This window comes from Furipterus horrens, unplaced genomic scaffold (genome assembly GCF_987537825.1).
Source record: "Furipterus horrens unplaced genomic scaffold, mFurHor1.1.pri manual_scaffold_2, whole genome shotgun sequence".
Taxonomy (NCBI): Eukaryota; Metazoa; Chordata; class Mammalia; order Chiroptera; family Furipteridae; genus Furipterus; species Furipterus horrens.
The window spans coordinates 97,863,728-97,889,581 of record NW_028327172.1 but is presented as its reverse complement, the minus strand read 5'-3'; the positions used below and the strand labels follow the sequence as shown (position 1 = coordinate 97,889,581).

Genomic DNA, 25,854 nt, shown 5'->3' with positions numbered 1-25,854 from the left:
TGGGGCAAGAAAGTTTTATCATCCTGTTTTCAAATGCATTGATTTTCTTAAAGTTGAGGATGAGGAATAATGACCAAATTACCTTAAATGAGAAGCTCCTATTATTTTCAATATCTGTAAGAACACAAATTATATCAGATTACTAGTAATGCTGAAATACACTGTGGGCCCCAGAAACATGAATAAATCATAGAAGAAAAGGCTGTGTTCACATATTATTCCTCTGAAGCCAAGACAGTTTGCATTCTTTATGCGGGATATGTATCATCAGGACAGTGAAAGGTGAGAAATCTGTCAGATGTACCAGGCAATTGGTTTTCATGATTCATTTTGTTGATTAAGGCCCAATGTTTATGGTATTATTTCTTTAAAATCAGGCTCAACTTGTCAAAAGGCCTCATGCCATTTGTGGCTACTTCTGTACCATTACCTACAGCTCTAGTGTATTTTCCTTTTTATGTGTTGTTTGTAATACTTGAACCTGTTTTGAGGCACCTGATAATGGCTGCTGCAAAGACTTTGAAATGCTTTTATTTTTAAGTTCATTTTTTATAAATTGTTATAAGTTCTCCTGGGATGAGGCTTGGTGAGTGATCACTGGTTTAGGAGTGCATGAAGTTACATGGAATCATGCATATTTTAGCATGAAAAAGGTCTTCTGACCCCATCAGTGCAGCCTTTTGGTTTTGTAGGTAAGGAAACCAAGGTCTGGAGAGATGACTCAACTTGTCAGGATTGCAACTATAGCCCAGTGGTTCTTCATGTGTGGTCTGTGGGTCCTTGGGAGTCACTAAGACCATTTTAAGGAAACAGTAAGGGTGAACATTTTTCATAGACTTACTAAAATATATTTTGTGCTGTTTGCTGGGTTGCCATCTGCATCTATGAGACCGAGGCACTGACAGGTAAAATGCAGGCCCTTAGCACGTAGCGAGGCACTGACACCAAATGGGTGCTTTGCCCAGCACGTGCACAGTTTTGTTTTTAAAGCCATTTTATCTGCTGTCCTTGATTAAGTAGCAAAAATGATTACTTTTATTAATTCCTGACCTGTGAGTACACAAATTAATATTTTGAGTGACAGGATGGGAGGTAGGCAAAAGTACTTGTACATATATTGAAGATCAGTGGTGGTTTTCAGGAAAACTTTTATGTGATGGCTTGAATTGTAATCTTAAGTAGCCATTTTGTAAAGACAGACAGAAAAAACTGTGTCTACTTAGCCTTTGGTATCTGGAAGAGTTCCTAGAAAATGAATTGAGACTGTCATTATAATGCAAACAACTGACAGTATTTGTTGCCAAAGATAACTGTTAAATTTTCTTGTGAAAATCAGATTTTGGAAAACTTATATCCTGCTGTGAGCATGACAACTTACCAGTGCTTAAAGATTTTTCTGATGAAATTGGTAATGATGTTCACATATGTGGTTTTCAGATATGAAGAAATATATCAACATTTGGAATTCTCTTCTGGAGGGCGGGCCCCTTGTAGCACAGGCTTACCCCACTTGATGAGTGTTTTAGGAAACCATCCGTATTAGTGTACCAGCTGGCATTGTTGTGAGAGGCTGCATTTGGCTTTAGTGAATATTTTTTGAAGATTCTTTCAACATGTTTGCCTATTTCATGATGAGTGATTTACAAGCTCACCTGCCCACAGCCATGCTGAGTGTTCAGCAGTTTTTGACCAAAAATAGCATGACCCTCATTTCTCACTCTCCCTATTTACCAGATCTCACCCCAAGAGACTTTTTTTTTCCTTCCCTGAATGAAAAAATTCCTCAAAGGGAAATGTTTAGCTGATGTAGAAGAGGTGAAACAAAAAATGGCAGAAGTACTAAAAGCCATCAAACTCGATGAGTTCAAGAATTGCTTTGAACAGTGGGAAAAAAATTCTCCATAGATGTATTGCATCAAATAGAGAGTACTTTGAAGGTGACCAAAGTTTAAACCTATTAGAATAAATATACAATTTTTAATAAGTACATTCCGTTATTTTTGGGTCTCCTTCGTATTCCAAATAACTAATGTCACAATTTTTTCCATGCATTTAAGATCCATTCAAAGTTTTAACACAGACAAGTAGATTTTAACTTAATGGAGAATGAAAAGTTTCCATTCTTTATTGCAGCTAACCTTTGGGAAATTCAGTTGTCAAATTTTAATGGGATATTAAAAAAAATATTCACACTTAATCTAGAAAGATTATTAAAATACTATTTCCCCTTCTAGCTAAATATTTCTGGAGTTAAAAAAAATACTTTGTCATGTTGTAGCAGATTGAATCCAGAAGCAGAGATGAGAACCCAGATATCTTCTGTTAATCAAAATGTAAAACAGTGCTACACTCCCACTAAATTTGCTCTTTTGTAAAGTAGAATTTTCTTATAATTCTGCTCTTCATGTTAACATGTACAGGTTTCACTGTTAACTTAAATATGATTTAATAAATATTTAAAATTTTCACTTCTAATATGGTACCTATTTTTAGCTATACCCCACATAAAGAAAAGCTTGCGGGGTCCTCAGTAGTTTTCGGAGTGTGAACGGACCAAGATGGAAACTTGAGATGGCCTGGTCTAGGCCCTTCTTCTCTGCGGCATTCTTTCCATCTTATACATTTTATTCACTCTATTTAAACAGTAGGTATCTTTTTTGTGTGTTTGTTTTTTTGTTTTCAATTTCTTCTATTTAACATTTCCAAAACTGGGGTGCCTGTTGTTTTATTATGTATGTATAGCTAATGCAATAATTATTTAATTCACCTATATTAAATGATGATGTTAGTTAAAACCGGTTTATGATTTCTCAGTGTATATAATTTGACTTTGAAAACAATAAAACTGGTCATTTTTACAAAATTGAGACTAGTTTTTTTTTTTTTTTTAAATGAAAGTAGCTAGAAATAAAATTTGTTTTCCAATGAATTTGTTGAATTATAGAACTGATTTCATAATTTGGGTAGTGATTGAGCCCTGACCCAGGAGCTTGAAGTTCTGGCTAGAAAATTGTCCCTGTGCTCCTCTTGTCATCTCTCTGAGCTGCAGCTTAGTGGAGTCACATATTTCTTCACTGTGACTAATGTAGAGACTCATTAAAACTAGGAAGTTTAGATTTCTCCAAGTTGAATCATTGGTTCAGTTTCATTACTTAAGCATGTATTGTATATTCCTTTGTATTTGTGCATGTGTGTCTATAAACTGGATGAAAATGACTTACAATTTTCATGCAGTCATAAAACCAAGAGGAAGAAATTGTGAGCCAATCAAAATGTAAACTCACCATCAGCGTGAGGACCAGTGATATGTTGCTGATTTTGAGTTGCAGGAACATTAACTCAGGCAGAGGTCCTGTGGCACCGTCTTGCCACTGGGACCTGGTTATGCTGCTTGGGTGTGCACTGTGGTGACACAGTTCTTTTAGCACATCAAACTGCAAGAAAACCTTGATGTCAAGATCATTGTGATGCCGTTTGGCATTCTTTTGGTGAGAACACATAGTTCACTTTTTAAATTGAATTCTGTTCTTTTTTCATTAATCTAGTAATCAAATCTTAGAACCCTTCCTGAATTTGACAGTGGACACATATGTAAACATGAGTCGTATTCTGCCTGGGGAACACATGATGATGAGGTAGCTCAAATGAAACCTCTAGGTTATATTTATGTGAATTTTTATAGATATCACAAAAAGAAAATAATGAATTTGTGAAGAACTCACAGGAAGGGCTGCCTAGTAGCACATTTGTTGGGGTGTCCTCCATATTGCTGTTTGTGCACCTGCCCCAGTCTCTGCCTAGAAGAATCAGCCCACAGGGTCAGGGTCCCTGCTGTGATCCACTACCCTCCCTTCCTGTCCTGTATCTAAAGTATTGAGAGTTATAGATATAGAAGGGTAGAATGCTGATTATTTTTATCCATTTTAGATGAACAAATTAACACAATATTCATGGTTCTAATTGTTTATCTAATCTGAATCATGTATGCAACTTATTTCTTCTGGTAAATTTTTCAAAAACAAGTAGAGTAAGCTATTTTATTGCATCTAAGAAAATTCAATGAAATTATATAGTCCCTGAATTTATTTTGGGGTTGAAATGTACTTTTATGTGGCTATTTTATTATTGTGGGTAGTACATTTGGTCATTGCCTGTGTAGCATTTTTGAAAGATCTCTTTTGTGAGTTAATAACACTTCATTTAGACTTACACACACACACACACACACACACACACACACACACACAGAGAAGTTGAGGTGTACAGAGTTCTTTACATCTAAATAGTATTTCTCTTAAAAGAAACACATTTTATTCTCCCTTCTCAATTTTGTTGCTTTCTGCTTACATTTTGAATTTGGTGAATCTGGGAACAAGTTTGTTAATTTGGATAAAAAATTTTTTTTATATTAAGAGCATTAATAGTATTGATTTTTAGATGTATATGTTTCTGAACTTCTTCTGAGAGTGACTGTATATACTTAAAAATTGGAAATTATTCTTCTCTATAATTTTCATGTTTGTGATTCTCCCAGCAAATTAAGTTCACCACCAACAATATTATTAGATGTCCAGTATCTGGTTTCTCTAGTAATGTCACTTAGGCTCTATTATTATTAAAGCCTCATGATGTGGAAGCAAGTGTTAAATGAAATATTACTATGATTCACATGCCTCTGTTTTCTCTGATCATTTGTAATCTGTTTTAACATCTTGGAGACTATAATCGGATTGATAATGATTTTAAGTATAACCTTCAGTACATTTAAATAGCCTGTTTTCAGTTTAGCACCCTCAAGGATCTCTGCATTCACACCATTGACCAGTGTATTAGTGTTCTAAAAACGTTTCTCATAGAGTAAATGATGAGTTTAGTACAAGGTTAAAGCTGTTTTGTTAGAGCCTTTTTATAAATATTTAACTTACACCCTATTTTTTGAAAACAGAATTAACACAATTCAGTCTAATTCACTATCTTTTCGGGTGATTGTGCTCAGTTGATGAGTGCGGTTTTTGGGTTTGATTCTCAGTGTTACAGACGCACGTGCTTTTATTTTTCTCTGTTTCTTCTCTACTATAAGAGTGATTATATCTGCCAAAATGTTCTCACTGATACTGATACAAATGTTAGCCTGAGTGTGTTACTGATTATGTTACAGCGATTGCGAACTTCCCCCTTATATGAATGCAGTTATTAAAACACTGTTTTTCATGTCATTTTTATGTGTATATATGCCAGATACTACCTGCTTATTACATATTACTTTCAATTTCTTTTTAATCTTAAGGACATGAAATATGTTTGCGCTTTTATTTGAACAAAAGAAATATTTATTCAATAGAATTCTTTAATAATGTAGCGAAACACTGTTTAGATTCTGTATGTAAAAAAAAAATTTACTTATTTTTAGAGAGAGGGAAAGGGAGAGAGAGAAGGAGAGGGAGAGAAACATTGATGTGTGAAAGAAACATTAATGGGTTGCCTCTTGCATGCCCTCAGCTGGACACCTGGCCCACAACCCAAGCAATATGCCCTGACTGGGCCTCGAACCAGTGACCTTTTGATTTGCAGGATAATACCCAACCCACTGAGCCACACCAGTCAGGCCTAGATTCTGTATTTTTAATCCAGAAGGTATGATTAAAAGTTTGATGAAGTTTGTTTCATGGCTTAGATTTATTATTTATATTGAATATATATGACATTTTATTTAGAAATATTAGGATAATAATGGCAATAATGTTTATTGATATTCTCTGTTGAGTGTACACTATGTGTTTGGCACTGTTTTAAGCATTTTATCTCATTTAGTCCTCACAGTACCATTATGAAAGAAGTTCTTGCTGTTGTATTGCCATTTGCCTATGAACACACTAGAGACTGAGGCTAGCTAGGCAGCTTGCCTAGAAGCACAAGAAGAACAAGTAGTGAAGCACATCTTCAAGTCCATGCAGTCTTACTCAGAGTGGGTCATCCCTTACATACCACATTTCTTTTGCTGTAAAGTGTTTCAAAGGAATTAATGGAATGTCTGTTCAGAATGCTGACACATCTTAAATTGCTATTCTGTTCTTTAATCTTTGGGTTATCCAGTTTTATCCTAACATGTAGTTTCTGCCATTAGTTATCTTTTTTCAAAAACAATGCTTTTTGTATTTGTAGATATGCCTCTTCATGTCCGACGAAGCAGTGACCCAGCTTTAATTGGCCTCTCAACTTCTGTCAGTGACAGTAATTTTTCCTCTGAAGAGCCTTCACGAAAAAACCCAACACGCTGGTCAACGACAGCTGGCTTCCTCAAGCAAAACACTGCTGGTAGCCCTAAGCCCTGTGACAGGAAGGTAACCACTTCTATTTTGTATCTTAGTATCTTCACGGTAGTACTTTGTGTGTGTGCTTACTGACTTTTCCCTCAAAGTTTGGAGAATTTTGTATTTTATATTGCCCTTGAATTTTCTGATAAAATTCGTGCCACATATGACGCACATTTGACACTATCTTATTAGTGCAAAACTAGAACAGTAAATTTTTTTTCTAGATAGAAGCTATAAAACAAATGTTTCTGTCTATTGTTTTGTGCATCACCTTCCCCTTCTTAATTTAAAGTACATTTGCAGACATAAGGTCTAGACATCAAATTCTCAGTATCATGTATGAAGTCACTAGTGCTAATTCAGTCACAAGGAACCTCCAGAAAATGCCCACTCCATGTGTTATTGAGAGTGAGAAAATCTTGGCAGCTGCTATGCAGACAACATATTACTAGTTAAAATTTCCTTGTCCTCCATGCTACCCTAAAAAGCTGTTTCCTTGCCTATTCATTCATTACATTTATTCATTCATTATGAAGTGATAGCCTACATTTACCTATTGTTTCACTTCCTCATCCTTTTCTCAACCCTTTGGCTTCTAGTCTGTTTCTTCTCATTTATTCTTTCTAATGTATAAGGCCAGTCATACTGATAAATTTGAATGTACTGTTTTATTTTTAAACTAGTATACTTGACCAGTTGGCTATTTAAAAATTTATTTGCTTATTGGTTATTTATGAGCCAACCAAAGTTACTCGATGGTTATAATAACCATCTTAAACGTCAAAGGATGTAAGCTAAGGTAGCTCTTTAAAACCTTGTTTCCTCTGTGAGAAACCTACAGCTGTGTTTAATTTTCCGGGGCATTAGCTTCAGGGGAGATCCAACTGAGACCTAAATCTTAGACTGTTCTGCTGAAATATTTGCATTTCCTGTGTCAACAGAAGGTTGTCACTAAAAATTCAATACCAACTGGAGTGCCCAATTTGGGGTGTGGTGAAGGGGGAGGTTTTATTTGGTGAAAACAGCTTGCTTTTGAAACTGGTCAGTTGCGATACAGTTCAGTTGTGTAACAGGTAGGCAGTGGAACAGCTTGGCTGTAAGATACCTCAGGCATGAAACAGCATAGTTGAGGAATCTCAGACAAAGCAGCTGGTTTTACAGATCACTTTGCAAACCAGAGAAGTGCAGCCAAATGCACGCTGAAGGCAGAGGTGAGGCTGGCTTATATTGAGTAGAATGCCCAACCCCAGTCCCTGATTGGTCCATCTATATTGCAAGTAAGGGCTTCATATCGGCATAGTTTGATTGATCCAAATAGCATTGCCCTAATTGATTGGAATGGAGGTTTTCTAATTGGTTGGTAAAGATGCAGATGAGCATATAGCTGTACAACTGTAAATGGACAGAGAAAGTTTTAGAATGATTGGTTTAAATAATGTTCCAGGAAATCCTTAATAAGGATCCACTCAGACAGCAGGAGCACAGTGCAAAGAGGCTTGGCGGCTCAGTCTGTGTCTTTTCCCTGAAGGCCAGAGAGCATTAGAGAGCCCAATTTAGCTCTCAGGAGTCCTTAACAGGCACATATGTTCTTGGGTTTGACACCTGTTAAAGGCCTCTAAAACAATAAGTTTCACCTTCTATTTTGCATATTTAAAGATCCTAACTTGAATGCAGGGCTTTCAGTAAGAGATGGTTATAATCATTGTTATAATAGGCCAACTTCACTTGTCAAACTCACCTAGTCTGAATTGTTAATTACCTTGTCTCATTAGTTTTGTGCTATATTTAGGAATATAGTCTGCCTTTATATGCTTTAAATACTATAATTTGTGTCCAAAGTTATAAAATCCTAAGGTGCTGTTGGGAAAATTTTTGAGCCTGAATGTGCAGTTTTTAGAGTTCATAAGCCACTCAGGAATGTAAATTCAAAGTAATGTCAGGATCCTTATTAGACCACCTGAAAGTTTCATATAGTACAGAGGTAAATGAATGTTATGCCTGCTTTCGTTGATTCAGGGAAGAGGACGAAAGAAATGGCATTGATTCCATCATATTAAATAAAATTCACAGTCATTTTACACTTATCATTTTTGGCCTCCTTTCATTTTTTAAGTTGATCACTATTTTTAATTTTTGATAATTTAGCTTATAAACCTACTTTGAGTTATGAAGTTAAATCTATTCACTTCATGTTCTGTCGTTAACAAGAAAATTATAAGATGGGAGTTGGGACTAGAGTTCTTGCTATGTGGATGCTAGCAGCTCTGGCAACCTTGTTTTTATTTAATTTTTTCTTTTCTTCTTCATTTTTTTACTGTTGTTCTATTACAGTTGTTCCATTTTTTCCCCCATTGCTCTCCCCTGCTCTCACTACCTTACCCATCTCCCAGTCAGTCCCCACCCTGTTGTCCACATCCATGGGTCACTTATACTAGTTCCTTGACTAGACTTTTCCCCTTCTTTCCCCTCTTCCCCCCCGCCCCCCCTCTGGTCACTGTCAATCTGTTCCTTGTTTCTGTTTACCTCGTTTGTTTGTTTTGTTCATTAGGTTCCTGTATTAGGTGAGATCATATGGTGTTTTTCTTTTGCCACCTGGCTTATTTCACTAAGCATAATACTCTCCAGTTCTGTCCATGTTGTTGCAAAAGGCAGGAGTTCCTTCTTTCTTTCCGCTGCATCGTATTCCATGGTGTAAATGTACCATGTTTTATTGACCCGTTCATCCACTGATGGGCACTTAGGTTGCTTCCAGCACTTGGCTGTTGTAAGTAGTGTTGCTATGAACATAGGGGTGCACAGGTTCTTTTGAATTGGTGTTCAGTATTCTTCGGGTATAATCCTAGCAGTGGAATTGCTGGATCTAAAGGCAGTTCCATTTTTAGTTTCTTGAGAAAATTCCATACTGTTTTTCATAGTGGCTGCACCAGTCTGCATTCCCACCAAGAGTGGGAATTTCTCCACATCCTCACCAACACTTGTTGTTGGTTGATTTGTTGATGATGGCCATTCTGACTGGTGTGAGGTGGTATCTCATTGTGGTTTTTATTTGCATCTCTCTGATGGCTAGTGATGTTGAGCTTCCTTTCATATGCATATGGACCCTCTGTATGTCCTCTTTGGAGAAGTGTTTGTTCAGGTCCTTGGCCCTTTTTTTAATTCGGCTGTCTTCTTGGTGTTGAGACATGTAAATTCTTTATATATTTTGTAGATCAATCCCTTGTCTGAGCTATCATTGGCAAATATGTTTTCCCCTATGGTTTGTTCCCTTTTCATCTTGCTGATGTTTTCTTTTGCTGAGCAGAAACTCTTTAGTTTGATGTAGTCCCATTTGTTTTTTCTTTCCTTTATTTCCCTTGCCCTATGAGATATGTCAGCAAAAATATCGCTACATGGGATATCTGAGATTTTACTGCTTATGTTTTCCTCTAGGACTTTTATGGTGTCACGTTTTACATTTAAGTCTTTGATCCATCTTGCGTTTATTCTGATGTATGGTGTAAGTTGGTGGTCTAGTTTCATTTCTTTGCATGTCCCTGTACAGTTCTCCCAACACCATTTGTTGAAGAGGCTGTTTTCATTCCATTTTATGCTCTTTCCCCCTTTGTCAAATATTAATTGACCATATAGACCTGGGTTATTTCTGGGCTCTCTATTCTGTTCCATTGATCTATGTGTATACTCTTATGCCGCTACTAGACTGTTTTGATTATCATGGCCTTATAATATAGTTTGATATCAGGTATTGTGATTCCTACTACTTTGTTCTTATTTCTCAAGGTTGGAATAGTTTGAGAAGGATAGGAGTTCTTTCCTAAATGTTTTGTAAAATTCACCTGTGAAGCTGTCTGGTCCAGGACTTTTGTGTGCCAGGAGTTTTTTGATTACTGCTTCAATTTCACTAGTTGTTATCAGTCTATTCAAGCTTTCTGCTTCTTCTTGATTCAGTTTTGGAAGATTATATGTTTCCAGAAATTTGTCCATTTCACCCAAGTTGTCAAATTTCTTGTCATATAGTTGTTCATAGTAATTTCTTACAATCCTTTGAATTTCTGTGGTACCAGTTGTGATTTCTCCTATTTCATTCCTGATTTGATTTATTTGGCTCCTCTCTTTTTTTTCTTGATGAGTCTGGTTAAAGGCTTATTGATTTTGTTCTCCTTTTCAAGGAACCAGCTTTTGGTTTTATTGATCCTTTGAATTATTGTTTTAGTCTCTATGTCATTTAATTTTGCTCTCATCTTGATTATTCCCTTCCTTGTACTGGATCTGGGCTTTGCTTTATATTGTTCCTCTAGTTCTTGTAGATGTAGGGGTAGGTTGTTTATTTGAGATTCTTCTATCCATTTTAGGTAGGCCTGTATTGCTATACACTTCCCTCTCAGGATTGCCTTCGCTGTGTCCCGTAGGTTTTGGGCTGTTGTGTGTTCATCTTCATTTGTTTCCAGAATCTTTTTGATTTCTTCCTTGATGTCATTGTTAACCCATTCATTATTTGATAGTATATTATTCAGTCTCCATGAATTTGAATGTTTTTGATTTTTTTCCTTGAGGTTGGTTTTTAGTTTCAAGCCATTGTGATCTGAAAAGATACTTGATATAAATTTCAATTTTCTTGAATTTGTTGAGGCTTGTTTTGTGCTCTATCTTTGAAAATGTTCCATGTGACTTTGAAAAGAATGTATTCTTTGCTTCTTTGGGGTGAAAGGTTCTGTATATATCAATTAAGTCCATTTGATCTAGAGTCTTGTTCAGTGCCACAATATCCTTGCTGTTTCTTTGCTTGGAAGATCTGTCCATTTTTGACAATGGGGTGTCAAAGTCCCCTACTGTGAGTGGCCTACAAAGTTTCTGTTGAGAAATGAGATGACACTCTTATGAGAGCTCCCTTGTAAGTAATTAACTGTTTTTCTCTTGTTGCTTTTAAGAAAATCTCTTTGTCTTTAACTTTTGCATTTTAATTATGATGTGTCTTGGTGTAGGGCTCTTTGGGTTCATCTTGTTTGGGACTCTGAACTTCCTGGAAATGCATGGTCTTATTTCCTTCACCTGGTCAGGGAAGTTTTTCATCCTTATCTTTTCAAATAGGTGTTCAATTTGTTGCTCTTTCTCTTGTCCTTCTGGCACCATGATGCAAATGTTGTTGTGCCTAAAGATGTTCCACAGGCTCCTTACCCTATTGTCATTTTTTTGGATTCTTTTTTTCTGTTACAATTGGATGTTTTTTGCTTCCTTATATTCGAAATTGCTGATTTGATTTTCAGCTTCATTTATTCTACTGTTGATTCTCTGTAAATTATTCATTATTTCAGTCAGTGTATCCTTCATTTTTGACTGGTCATTTTTATTCTATTGATGTTCTCATTAAGTTCATTGTTCATCTTTATTAACAATGTTTTCAGTTCTGGATTTAGTACATTGCTTGTCTCCATTTTTTTTTGTTGTTGTTCTTTTTCTACAGTTTTATAATGTTCTTTGATTTGGGACATATTTCTTTGTTTTCTCCTTTTGGCAGCCTCCCTATGTTTCTCCGTATTAGATGGAACTGCTTTCTCTCCCAGGCTTAGTAGAATGGCCTAATGTAGTAGGTATTCTGTAGTGTCCAGTAGGACAGCCTCCCTGATCACCCATGCTGGCCACCTGAGGTGTACCCCCTTTGTGGGCTGTTTACATCCAGCCTTGATTGCTGTTGGCAAGTCACTGGAAGGAATTTACCCCCAGGTAGCCAGCTATAAGGACTGGCTACAACCATCTTGAAGGATCAGCTGTGTGGGGGCTGACCCCATGAAGCAGGACTTACTCATTGGGGCTCCAGGTGCCCACTGAGTCTGCCACTTAAGCGTGTCATTTGTGTAGGTGGTTGGGTGGTGCTTTGATGTGGGCTGAACCTTTCCATTGGGTGTGCTGGCTCTGTGGCCTCCTAGGGGATTCAGACCAAAGTCAGCCACTCCCACTGTTTTGCCCGGGGCCGCATGGTATAGGCTACAAAGTGATCTATAGATGGCTGTTACTGATGCTGGGGTTGGTGGTGCCCAGGGAAGGCCAGGCAGCGAACCAAGGCCAACTGCTGCCAGTGGTCACTTAGTGATAGTTACAGGACTTTCTGAGGCCAGATGCTGCTTGTTTGAGGGATTTTAGGAAACTCTGAAGCATGAACTTGGACAGGCCATTCCTATGGAAAAGCCACTGGCAATAGCTTGGGCAGTTCTGAAAGTTGGGTTGGGAAGAGCCTCAGAAATCACAGAGGTATGGCAAACAGTGTGAGGCATGTTGATGGACACTCAGATATGGGGCCACCTGCTGATTCTGTGGGGAAAGGGTTCATTAAAGGAACAGTGGTCTATGCAGACACTTCTTGCCTGGGACAGAGCTGCCCTCAGCTCTTGCCCTGATGCAGGCAATTCAGTTCCTCTCCATATGCCTTTGGTGCCTTTTAAGCTGCTGCCCCGGCATTGGAGCTCAGAGGGATTGAGTTGAGTTTGTGCATGCCCTTTAAAAGGAACTGCCTGGGACTCTAGTAGCCCTCTGTCTCACTCAGCCTCAATTCCTGCTGTTTTTTACAGTGAGAAATATGGGAACTTCTCTTCCTGGCAGTGTAATTATGGGCTGGGGGGTCTGGTGTTAGGTGGAACCCTGCACTCCACAAGGAGGACCTCTACAGTCAAGATATACCTACCTCCTGGTTTTTGCCCACCATACTCATTATGTATCTCTGCCCCTCCTGCCAGTGGATATGGCTTCTTTTATTCCCTAGTTGTACGACTTCCGTTCACCCACATTTCAGGCACTTCTGAATTATGGTTATTCTGTAGGTTAGTTGTAATTTTGATGTATTTGTGGGAGAAGGTGAGTACTGCATTTTCTATGCTGTCATTTGACTGGAAGTCTCTCAATAGGGGCACCTCCTGATATTTTATGTGCATTTCTTAAAACAGTTTAACAGCCAAGCAAGCAATAATATAATTAGGTTATCATCCAAAGGCCAGATTAAGTATTCATGAGATTATACTGATATTAACAAATAATTGAATAAAAAGTAAATGGGGGGAAAGGGACAAATTTCCTTACAGAAGAATGCCAGACAATATGTGTAACACTTCCTCCTCCAGAAGGTGAAACTTAATTCTCCTGCACTTAAGGAATGGCTACACCTAGTAATGTGTTTTCTAAAGAATAGAGGATGGGTTGTGAAAAATACTAACTCTGTAGTGGAGAAGTGGTAGACTTACCTTAACCAAGTGGTGAAGGTTAATGTGAGTGGTGCTAAGTCATGGTGATGTTATGGTGTGATGAGATGAGCACTTCACTTCAGTGGAATTTTCCCCGGAAGTGACAAGTCTAGTGTCATCATTAGGACTCTTCTGACAAGTCAAAATTGAGGGACATTATACAAAATATTTAACCAGTTATCTTCAGGAATGTCATGGTCTTAAAACACCAGGAAAGACTGAGATCAGAGGAGTCTAAGGAGACATGATGATTAAATGCAGTTTAGGATATTAACAAGAAACAAGAACTGAGTGGAAAAAAAAAACAACCTGGTGAACTGCACATGTCTTTAGTTCATAGTATTTTACCAGTGTTGATTTCTTTGTTTTGACAAATACAGTGAAGTTATGTAAGATGTTAACATTGGACGAAGTTAGGGGTTCTGTGTACTATCTTTGCAACTCTTCTGTAAATCCCAACATTTTCCAAAATGAGACGTTGTTTTAAATCCCAGCTTTACAAGTGAGAGAATCAGAGATGGCAGTTACTGCACAGAATTGAATGTGTGGAACCACGAATCAGCCACAGGTCTCTATGAGCCTTCTGACATTCCTGGTCATTCCCTGAAATGTATTTTTCTCTTTGGAAATAAGTTTTATTAAAAATTCAACTGAGTTTATTAAATGCTGATTTATGCTTGGCACTCTCCCCATAAGCCTGAATTCTGGAAATGATTATTAGTTTTAAACATGTTGCATTCTGGTAGCTAGGTACTCCTACTTTCGTCTTTATTTTTTAAGACATCCTGGTGCTACAGCAATTTTGTTTCCAGTTTTCTCAGATTGTTAAGGTTTTGTTTTTTGGGGGTGGGGTGAATTGGGGGTGGGAATTTCAAAAGGAATTGCACAAAATTTTTCTATAGTTATAGTTCTATAAATTATACTTTTCACTTACACTTTAAGGTCAAAAATAGTTTTTGTGGTAATTAATGTTCTGCTCAGAGAACATGCATTTTCTGCTGATGGGGTTGAAAAGAAGGACTTAATTCTGTAGAAATTTTAGTCATTGATTTCTTTATGCTAAATGCCTCCCATGTGGACATGGAACTCTGTATACAGAGTCCTTATTATTGTGTAAGAAGCAGTAAGTAGGATGGGATTATAGGGAAAATTAATTACATTTCAAAAATGTATCTGTGGAGCTGGTTTGAGTGAGGAGGCAATTTCACAATTAAGGGAAAATCTTTAAGAAAGCTATATTTTAGACTGTACCCAGGAACTTCATGGAAATTAGCCAGTTGTTCGTCTGATCCACCCAGTTCATTGAAGTTATGATTGTGGACTGAAAAGGGTAAGAAGGAAGTGCTAATATTTACATTGGCAGACTGCTTGTACATGGCACAAGTTTCTTGACTTTCAAATGTTAGCAATTTGTTTGAATGTAAAATTAAGATGAAATTATTTAGATAAATATAAAAGATTTATATTGCATATTTAGATAATGTGTAAGACTCTACCTATTTTGGAATTAGACAACTACTGTAAATATTTTACATTCTATCCCTCATGCCTAGCATCTGTTCCCTTCTCTTGGTATTATGCAAATTGCTCCAGATGCAAAATACTATTGTTATTTACAGTTTTGATTTTGAGATATAAACATTTAGAATTATGTATTTTTGGAAGAAAATGAAATGTGGATGGGTATTTCTTGCCTTCAAAATAAGAAGTATGTACCACTTTTTAAAATATTTTAAAATTGTTTCAGAGTTAAATTCGCTCTTTAGAGTAAAGCAGCATTAGGCAGAGATTGGTCTTAATCTTTATTTTAGTTTTAGAAAATGATTCAAGCTGTTCAAGATGTCATCTGACCTGCGTGTGTGTGTGTGTGTGTGTGTGTGTGTGTGTGTAAATTTTTTTTCCCTCATACCCTTGCTCTTGGAGGAGGAGGCTCAAAAATGATGGCCTAGTCCTCTCTTCCTTACTCTTACTGCTAGTGGGACGCCTATGGCTCTGACAGTGAAGTGTTGGTTTTCATGGAGTGCTGTACAAGAAGTAACACGTCAGCTGCTCTCATGGCAGCTTCTCTTCTATCTTGCTGTTCCTCAGTTTCTCAGAATTCAGGTGTAGTTAACATTTTCATAACTTGAAAAAATAATAAAATTTTCTCTCCATCTGTTTTCTCCTTCTCCTTGCCACCTTATGCAAGTTTTCACAGGATAAAAGAGATAATCCCAGTTATACCTGGCAAGAGACCACTGCAATTTAAAACAAACATTTTATTCATAATTATTTATAAGATTGGTATTTATTAGTGAACCCACCATCTCAAATATAAGTATAATTTGTGCTTCAAGATTAATTAATGACTCTGTCCCACTTTAACTACAAGAACTCAGGAGGTACCTTCCTGTGGGAGGGTCGCTGTGTAGGAATGACTAGATACCAGAAATGACCCAGTAAACCGTAGTTCGTGGTTAGGGTTAGAGTGAGAGGCTACACATCCTATTACTCAGAAATTTGGCATTCAAAGTGGGTAACGATAACCACGGGAACTGGTTAGTCATCCTAAGCTCTGCAGAGCATTTGCCACAACTTCTCTCAACTGTTTCTTCTTTTAGACTGTGAGGAGTTGAGCTGAATTCTTTCTTGGTTTTTCCTTCCAGCTTAAAAATTCTGAATTGTTGAAGTGGGTTAGGAAACAACTGAGGACATTCGTTCAAAGAAGTAGCCTGAATGAGGCTGTTTTGTTGATCTTTCTTTTTGCTGGATCTTCTGGATTGCTACACGAGCAGATCTAGTGGCTTCACAGCAATTTGTGTTCTGATGGTCACCTCTGGAAACACGGCCTTTACAAGTTGACCTGCTTCTCTGGTAGTCGTACCCTGGTTGTGGAGTAAATTTCTTCCACTCTGAGAAATGTAGAAAAGTAACTCTCCTTTCACCCCTAACCCCTCACCAAGCTAATTCAATAAAATCACATAGAACAACCTCCCTTCCCCCTTCCCCCTCCCCCTCCCTTCCCCTCCTTTCCCCCTCCTCCCCCCTCCTCCTCCCTCCTCCTCACCCAAGGACATTTTCATTTGCTTTTTTAGAGAGAGAGTGGAAGGGAGAAAGAGAAACGGAAGAAGAGAAACATCAGTGCAAGAGAACCATTGATTGGTTGCCTTCATAGGCACCCAGACCAGGGATCCACGCTGGGTCAGAGATTGTACACGTCTGGACTGGGGGTTGCACACATGCGCACCTGGACTGGGGATGAACCTGTGATTTAGGTACATGCCCCAGCTGGGAACCAAACCCTCAAACCTTCAGTTATGGAATGTCATTCCAACCACTGAGCCACACCAGCGAGGGCCCAACCCTTCTTTGTATCAGATTCCTTTATGTTCATGGCCCTGTGTGCATCCATGTTCTGGGGGTTGTTTTTCTTATCTGGTGTTAAGAGTGTTAACATGGTGCGATCAATTGAAGGCTGTGAGATAAAACTAAAATGTTATGCTTCTGGTTTTGTCAGCATATCAACCTGAAAGATTTGCTGCGTGACAGGAGATTTATTTGCAAAATTAATCAAAATTCTCAGATGTCTACCTCTATATTAAAGAGAGTTCCAACATGAATTTTTTTCTGGCATATTGAATATTCTTGAGTTTTCCACTGAGCTAATGTAGTTCTATGAGCTAAAAGATATTGAGCATATATCATAAAGAATGGAAAAAGCATGAAGTTCAGATTTTTTAGGCCAGAATGAGTTTTAAGAATTATGCATCTATTTCAAAGGAAACTAATAAAATTGGATGTACTTGGTAGGATATTTTATTTTGTATATTAATAAAAAGAAAATTGGCTTGGGTAAATTATTTTTAATTTTTGCTACTAATTTCTGTTCAAAACTTAAACTCACTTTATAAAGATTAAAATAGTAATTTAAAAATAAGTGAGGTATAGAGGTACTAGAATAAATGTTTGGCATTCACAATCTTAGGATTTTGTTACTTCCATTTAAAATTTTTAAAAGTTAAACTTTTTTAAGCATTAAAAAAAATATCAGTGTAATCAGTGTCTCACTGCAAATTCTGCCACACTTCAGTAAACTGTATCTCCATCACTAGTAATATATAGTCTACTATTACACAAAATTTTGTTTTGACAAAAATGTATGGATGTTAAGGTTTTCTCTTTGTCTTGTCATAGTTTTGCTTAGAATTACAAACAAATTTTATAAACACATACTCTTTGTCTCTTCCACCCTTCTTATTAATAATGATTAAGAATATGGAGGAAAGCAAATATCAAGAAGGAAAGTTAGACGCATACATGTACCAGTATTTATGCTTATTTACGAACAGGAGTTACAGCTAATGTGAAATTGCATTAGGATCAACATCAGGAATTACATGTAGACTTGGCCACCATGGATTTTAATAATGCTTTTCAGTTCATCACATCAAAATTGCCGTGTGTGTAGGATAAGCAATGATAAGTACTGTGTTTGGAATAAAACCCTGTGTTTGTTTATTTTTAAAAAATGTCTCAGTAGGCATTGGGTGAAAGGATAGGGACTGTCAAACTAAGTGCCTTTGTTTACAGCTTATTTCTGGAACCTGCATTGTTTTGTGGGAGTTGGTTTATCCTCCCTCCCATCTTGCACTCTCTCTCTGTCTTTCTTGTTCTCATTTATTACTTAAAGGATGATTTGAAGATCAGAAAAGTATATTGATAAGAGTGCTATTTACAGAACATGTGTGGTTGTTACCTTCTCCTAAGCTTTCGCCTTGGCATTGCTTCCAAAGTCATGCTCTGGTGTTACCATTAGGAGGCACAGAGATGAACTCTGGCCCCAGAGAGGGGAACGGGTCTACTGCTTGAATCAACAATATGATTACTGATGATTTTAGCAAGCTTCATGTAATTAAAAATAACCTAAGCTATAGTTACTAACTTCACTTCAGTCTCATAATTTCAGGTTAGACATCCGAAAATGTTTATTGTTTTTTAGGGGGGGAAATGATGAAGCCGCAAACTGAATTCCTTTTGGCCACAATTGAAGATTGAAACATATTGTGTATTTAAAATCTGAAAATCACACGGGAGTGTTTGAAAGCATAGGATGTATAGAAGGTGTGAAAGTGAAATTTTTATGTATTGACTATTTAGTATTTCAGAATATGGCACAATTCCTAGTGATTTTTTAAGAAATGTTTGGAATTTTTGCACTGAAACAAAGAGAAAACATAGCTGGGTTTCTTATGCTAACAGAAATACACATTACTTCTGTAATGTTCATGAAATATTCTAAATATATTTAGAGTGTGAGCTTGCCAAGGAATCTGACCATCAGCTAAATAGCTGTTTCTGAGAGATAAAACCTTGAGGTTGCAGCTTAGCATGCCAGGAATAAGCTTCTCTCCCAAGGCATTGGTAGGTTCTGTGTCATTTTATTGAATTCCAATTGGCTTTGGGAGGGGTTAGGGGGTGAGAAGAGAGTTACTTTTCTTAACAGTGGAAGAAATTTACTCCACAACCAGAATACTGCTACCAGGGAGCAGTGAATTAATATGCATTTCTCAGCCTGAGTAACTTTTGAAGCTGATGGTGTGGCGGTACATTTAGGTGATAAGAAAAATTCCTGTTCACAGCAGGAACATGTGTTTGTTGTTGTTGTTTTGTTATTTTTGCAAGAGGAAAAGTTTCCCACCCAGCAGCAAAGCTGAATGGGTCAGCCTCAAAGGTAGAGGATTAAAGTTAACAGTTAAAAAAAAAAAAGTAGTTCCTTATGGTTTTATTTTTATATAATCTTTTAGATAAAGTACTGGCTTTAATATAGTTAATTATTTCTTATCATTAGCAAATTCAGTACTCTTTAGGATTTTGCATATTGGTACTACTGATAAGTTTTTATAAGTTTAAAGGAAAAGGTTTATTTTACTTTGAAGTTTACCAATATACAAATTGGGGGCATTAATCTTTTCATAGACTGAAACAGATTTAAAATCACATTCTATAATTAATTATAAATACAGCTCTAACTTGTTTCAAATATATAAATGGCAAAAATTTTATTGGCTTGGTTTTCCATCCTTTACGTTATGAAATACAGGTTTTGCAAATACATTTAACCTAAAAATTTTGACTTTTTAAAATAGTTGACTGTAGTTTGATTCATGAAAGATGTAGATAGTCTTACATAGACATAGTGAAGACTACATTAAAAAAAAACATTAACACCAAAATAAATGTTTCCAGATTGAAAGCAGAACATATTGTGTACATTTCAACTGGAAACAGTTAATATCCGACCATACATTGTGAAGTACAAAATGTATTATTATGTTGGGCAATGCACTCATACATATTGTACATACAGAATCATAGCTTTATAGGATTGTACTCTATGTACGTGGTCCAAATTTCAGATAGAATTGTCAGTAAGATCATGGCTGAAAGGCTAGTAATACCTGCATCATGTTATCAACAAAATAATGTATAGTTTGCATAGTGATTAATAATATATTTTAGAAATTCTTCACTTACCTGAAAATGACTGAAGATTATTGCAATTTTGTTTTCACACATCAAAAATGAGGTTAATACATGAATTCATTATTGATTTTACTATAACAAGATTGAATAGCAAACCGTTTTTGTTATGCGAGTTAATGTCAATTTTATTTTCCTTATCAATTAACTTCTCAGAATTGATTCTAAGAAAATAAAACTGTAGGGTTTTTCAGGTGCAGTTCAAAAAGACAGACCTTTTGATCTGCAGCCCTTGCATTTCTGTGATTATTCTGTGGTGGCTTGCTGAATGAATTATGTGCCATAATTGATGTAACCAAAGCTATTTCACACTGCTTTTTAGATGTAATTGGAAATAATCACATTTTCAACAGACACTCAATTGAAATAGGCACATACCCATGGTATACATCTGTTAGTATAAATCTGAAAATTCTGTTACTACATTTTCACTGAAGTTTATCTTTATGCCTTTTAAAGCATTCTCTTATCAATTTTAAAAACAGTTTAGAAGTGTTCTTTTAAAGTGTTAGTATTCCGAAACCATGTGAAAATAGAAAACTTCATATTCAAGAAAAGCCATCTGCGCTGGTGTAGGCCACTGAGCTAAGTGCTTGAGTGGAAAGGTGAATGCTGATGCCTGGGTTTCACAGTAATAATGGAAATAGTAATTTAAAATATTAACTAAATTATAAGTTAGGACAGTAATTAGAAGTAAAATTAGAATATAGTGTGGTAACAAAAAGCATGACATTATTATCGTCGTCGTCGGCAGCCGTCCGTCTCGAGAGACGATGGTGTAGCTTCTTAAGAGTCTATCTGCACCGCCGAGAATGGCTGTGCAGTCCGACTCGGGAGTGACACGGTATCTGTATCCTCCCGTGTTGAATCGACATCTTGCGATGACGCTGGAGTGTCCTCTCCAGTAAAGCTGAAGCTACAGAGCCTGGGCAGGGTGATATGGAGGGTCTGCTGTTGCCCATGCAGCAGACCCCCCCTCTCTTCGCAGCTGAAGGGTCCAAGGGAAAGACGGAGTCAATACAGCTTGGCTTCAGGTGCGCCGCAGGAGTTGCCGGTGTTGACTACAACGTCAAACCGCCTTAGGGACTCCGGCTCCGGATTTTCTGTCGGGGTTTACTCCCTTAGCCTTTCCCCTGAAGAGGTATGCCGCAAGGCAGCGGAGGTTTTTTGGAATCAGAGTTTTCCTTCTCTGATGTGCCCTGACTGGAAGATCGAACCAGCGACACTTAGCTCGCAGGCCGACGCTCAATCCACTGAGCCAAACCAGCCAGGGTAATGACATTATTAGTTCTACTGATAATTAGGGTATGTGTCTTAGAGAAAGTAACCTTTGAAATGAGGGTTGTAAAGTGGTAAGTATTTTTACAGAAGAAATGTTCTGGGAGTTTTCTAGGCTCAGAAGATGGTGAGTGAAGGTGAAGAGGTGCACTTGTCCGAAGGTTCCTCCGGTCACCTACAGTGCTTGTTTCAGGTGTGCTGTGACCTAACATATATTTAGAGAAGGCTTCTGCGGGCAGTGGCATAGAACACTGGCAGAGGGTAAGGCTGAGCCAGTGTTCAGGTAGAAGGCTGTTGCGATTTCAGGAGAAAGACAAGTTGATTCTGAATAGGTGATGACCAAATTGTGAGAAACCTCGGCAAAGAACAGTGATTACCAAGACCTAGAAATGGGGGTTAGAAAGGCAGGAAGTTAGTGAAGAAGATTATGAATATTTTTCATAAGGATGCTGGAATTGATAGATGAAATTCATTTTGAATCTATTGATTTTCAGGTATCTTTGGGGCATCCTGTTGGAAATTTAGATCATAAATTCAGGAAAAAGTGTAGTGTTCGTGACCTGTACCAATAAGTTGTTTGGGAGGAGGCTTTGAAATTGTACACTTTTCGAGCTTGTCCAGGGAGACAGTAGTAAGCAATTTATAGAAAAGAGTCAAAATGAGAGCCATATATGGTGGGGAATAATGACGGAGATTCAGAAGGAATCAAACGGAGTACCAGTAGCCTATTGGATTCTTGACACCAAGGAAAGTAAGAAGTTTGTGACATCTGGTCTCTTCATTTTAAAGATATATTCTTCCTTCGCAAGTGGTGTTTTGTCACTATGCGCACACACAGCCAGTTCAGTATTAATTTTTTACTGAGACATTTTAACATCTGGTCGATTATCTTTGCCTGAATGAATTATTTCATTAGGAGTTGAAATTGGTGATTTTTGTAATTTTATTTATTATTCTACTTTTACTACTTGGCATTTTGCTGAAAGGCAAGCTTCCCTCATCTACTGACACTGTTGGCTTCTCTGAAATAGTTTTTATTGAAAGTAAGAATATATTTTTAATGCTTTGTTTTTAAGTATTCATTTTCAAATTAAAGAGTTGGTGTGATAATCACCTTAGAGGAGAAAAATGAATAGAATACCTGGGCTCCCAGCCAATGGTAATTAGTCTCAAAATCCTTGACATAAAAATTCTACATGTGTTTCTCCACACTTCCAATTCCTCTTCTGTTCATGGAGACTTAAGGTTCTGTCATTAATAAGTTTATCAATACTTTATGACTTATTTGAATTTCTTCAATAAGTTTATGGATCATCATATGAAACATACAGTTTTGCTTTGTTCTGAAGTTATGCTCAAGTTTTAAGGAGGGGCTCTTAGTATTTGGGGATGCATAAGATTTAGTTTTTCATTAGATTTTGTCTACATCCTCTGTTTATTTTACTATTTCCGCATTACTGCAGTTAGTCCCTAGTCTTGGGCCTGGAACAGCATCTGAATCTTACAGCATCTCTCTGCATTCACGGTTATACCCCTTCAAATGTCTAGAGCTGCACTGACCAGAAATGTACTGAATTTTCTGGTAAAAAGTACTTGCCACGGATGTTTAATGTTAAAGTTCATTTTCTGTAGGTTAATTTAAAAAATTTAAAATGTTTCATGGTAAACTTTATACTGATAAATATGTATAGATAAAATTATTTTTTCATATATCACAGTATTGGCATAGATCCAAAACTGTCATATTACTTTTAAGTTTTATTCTCTGATGGAACTCATGAATGGAAAGAAAATACTATCCTGGTCTATTGCAAGCCTATATATTACACTTTTATCTTTCTATGTTTATATTCGCTGCTCGTGCTTTTTAATAAATGAAGAATAAGAATCGATCATGTATATAAGATGTACAGACAGCTTACCTTTAACAAAGTTATTAAGAAAAACATTTTGCTACTTCTCTTGAAGTGGGGCATTAATGTAAGTGGGTTGAAGTCAGGTTAACATTTTTAATTTGTTCTTGTAGGAGATATTTATTTTGATTTAGTTATTGAAAAGATTAAGTTCCCTACTTTATGTTAGCCTTCTCATTTCTTTTTTTTTTTAAGTATATTTTATTGATTATATTGTTAAAATAGTTCCAATTACTTTCCCCTTTGCTCCCCTCAGCCAAGTACCCCCCTTCCGCAGCAATCCCTCCCCCTTAGTTCATGTCCATGGGTCATGCATCCAAGTTCTCTGGCTTCACCCTTTCCTGTATTATTCTTTAAAAAAAATTTAATTAATTGATTTTTTATAAAAATAAAAAATAACAATCCCCCTTCTCGGACTTAAGACCCTTTATAATCTTATAAAGGACAGTGGGCAAAGGTTTCATGCTCCTCTAGCTGCTTCAAGCTGGACAGGGTTGTTGTCTTACCTACCCTTGGGTCCAGAAATCCCTAATAAGAGTGAGGGCGAGGAGGGGAAGGTGGCCTTCTCACATGGGGAAGGATCTTACAGACTCCAGGTCAGTTGGATGTCCCTAGACAATGACATGCTTGGTTTAACAGGCTGGCATCCGTATTGTATTCCAGCCACTTGGTTCAGCTGAACCATTGAGTCTCAGGAGGCAACCATGCAGACAGGATTAAGTGAAGCCTGTTTGTACAGACAATCACTCAGGAAATGAGATCATAGGCTTATGCCCTCTGGTTCAGTTTTGCTTGTTTTTTTGTGTTGTTCATTAGTCTCCTGTATTAGGTGATATTATATGGTGTTTTTCTTTCATTGCCTGGCTTATTTCACTAAGCATAATTCTCTCTCGTTCTATCCATGTGTTGCAAATGGTAGAAGTTCCTTCTTTCTTTCTGCTATATAGTATTCCATTCTGTAAATGTACCGCGTTTTTTTGATCCACTTCATCCACTGATGGGCACTTAGGTTGTTTCCAGCACTTGGCTATTGTAAATAGTGCGCTATGAACATAGGGGTGCATAGGTTCTTTTGAATTGGGGTTTCAGGATTCTTTGGATATAGTCCTAGCAATGGAATTGCTGCTTCAAAAGGAAGCTCCATTTTTAGTTTTTTGAGGAAATTCCATACTGGTTTCCATAGTGGCTGCACCAGTCTGCATTCCCACCAACAGTGCAGTAGGGTTCTCGTTTCTCTACATCCTCGCCAGCACTTGTTGTTTGTTGATTTGTTGATGATGGCACTTCTGACAGGTGTAAAGTGGTATCTCATTGTGGTTTTTATTTGCATCTCTCTGATGGCTAGTGATGTTAAGCATTCTTTCATGTGTCTATGGACCCTCTGTATACCCTCTTTGGAGAAGTGTTTGTTCAGGTGCGTTGCCCATTTTTTAATTGGGTTGTCTGTCTTCTTGGCGTTGAGCCGTATAAGTTCTTTATATATTTTGGAGATCAGTCCCTTGTCTGAGGTATTATTGGCAAATATATTTTCCCATACGGTTGGTTTCCTTTTCATCTTGCTGATGTTTTCTTTTGCTGAGCAGAAACTCTTTAGTTTGATATAGTCCCATTGTTTATTCTTTCCTTTATTTCCCTGCCTTAGGAGATATATCAGTGAAAATATTGCTATGTGGATATCTGAAATTTTCCTGCCTATGCTTTCCTATAGGACTTCTGTGGTGCCAAGGCTTACATTTAAGTTTTTGATCCATCTTGAGTTTATTCAGGTGTGTAGTGTAAGTGGGTGGTCTAGTTTCATTTTTTTTGCATGTCCCTGTCCCGTTCTCCCAACACCATTTGTTGAAGAGGCTCTTTTCACTCCATTTTATGTTCCTTTCCCCTTTGTCAAATATTAGTTGACCATATGAACCTGGGTTTATTTCTGGGCTCTCTATTCTGTTCCATTGATCTATATGCCTGTTCTTATGCCAGTACCAGACTGTTTTGATTACCGTGGCCTTGTAGTATAGTTTGGTATCAGGTACTGTGATTCGTCATACTGTGTTCTTCTTCCTCAAGATTGCTGTGGCTTTCGGGCTCTTTTATGGTTCCATATAAATTTTTGAAGCATTTGTTCTAGGTCTGTGAAATATGTCGTTGGTATTTTAATAGAAGTTGCATTGAATCTATAAATTGCTTTGGGTAGGAGGGACATTTTAATGATATTGATTCTTCCCATCCAAGAACATGCTATATGCTTCAATTTATTTGTATTTTCCTTAATTTCTTTCTTCAGTATTACATAGTTTTCTGAATACAGGTCTTTTTTCTCCTTGGTTAAGTTTATTCCTAGGTACTTTATTTTTGTTGTATCTATAGTAAGTAGGTTTTTTTCTCTAGTTTATGTCTCTGAAATTTTATTGTTGGTGTACAGGAATGCCTTCGATTTCTGAATATTGCCTTTGTATCCTGCTATTTTGCCAAATTCACTTATTAGGTCAAGTAGTTTTTTGGTGGATCTATAGGATGTTCTGTGTATACTATCATGTCGTCTGCAAATAATGACAGTTTTACCTCCTCTTTTCCAGTTTGGAGGCCTTTTATTTCTCTTTCTTCTCTGCTTGC

The 25,854-nt window shown here is 37.1% G+C and overlaps 1 protein-coding gene across 15 annotated transcripts in view; it reads left to right on the top strand.

The window, feature by feature from the left end:
- The window catches only part of PARD3 (par-3 family cell polarity regulator), an 817,661-nt gene that overhangs the window by 380,121 nt on the left and 411,686 nt on the right, over positions 1–25,854 (top strand). For all 15 annotated transcript variants that reach the window (XM_090266179.1, XM_090266183.1, XM_090266178.1 and 12 more), the window contains exon 4: positions 6,163–6,341. In XM_090266179.1, the coding sequence (XP_090122305.1) occupies positions 6,163–6,341 (179 nt within the window). The remainder of the gene's footprint in view (positions 1–6,162; positions 6,342–25,854) is intronic.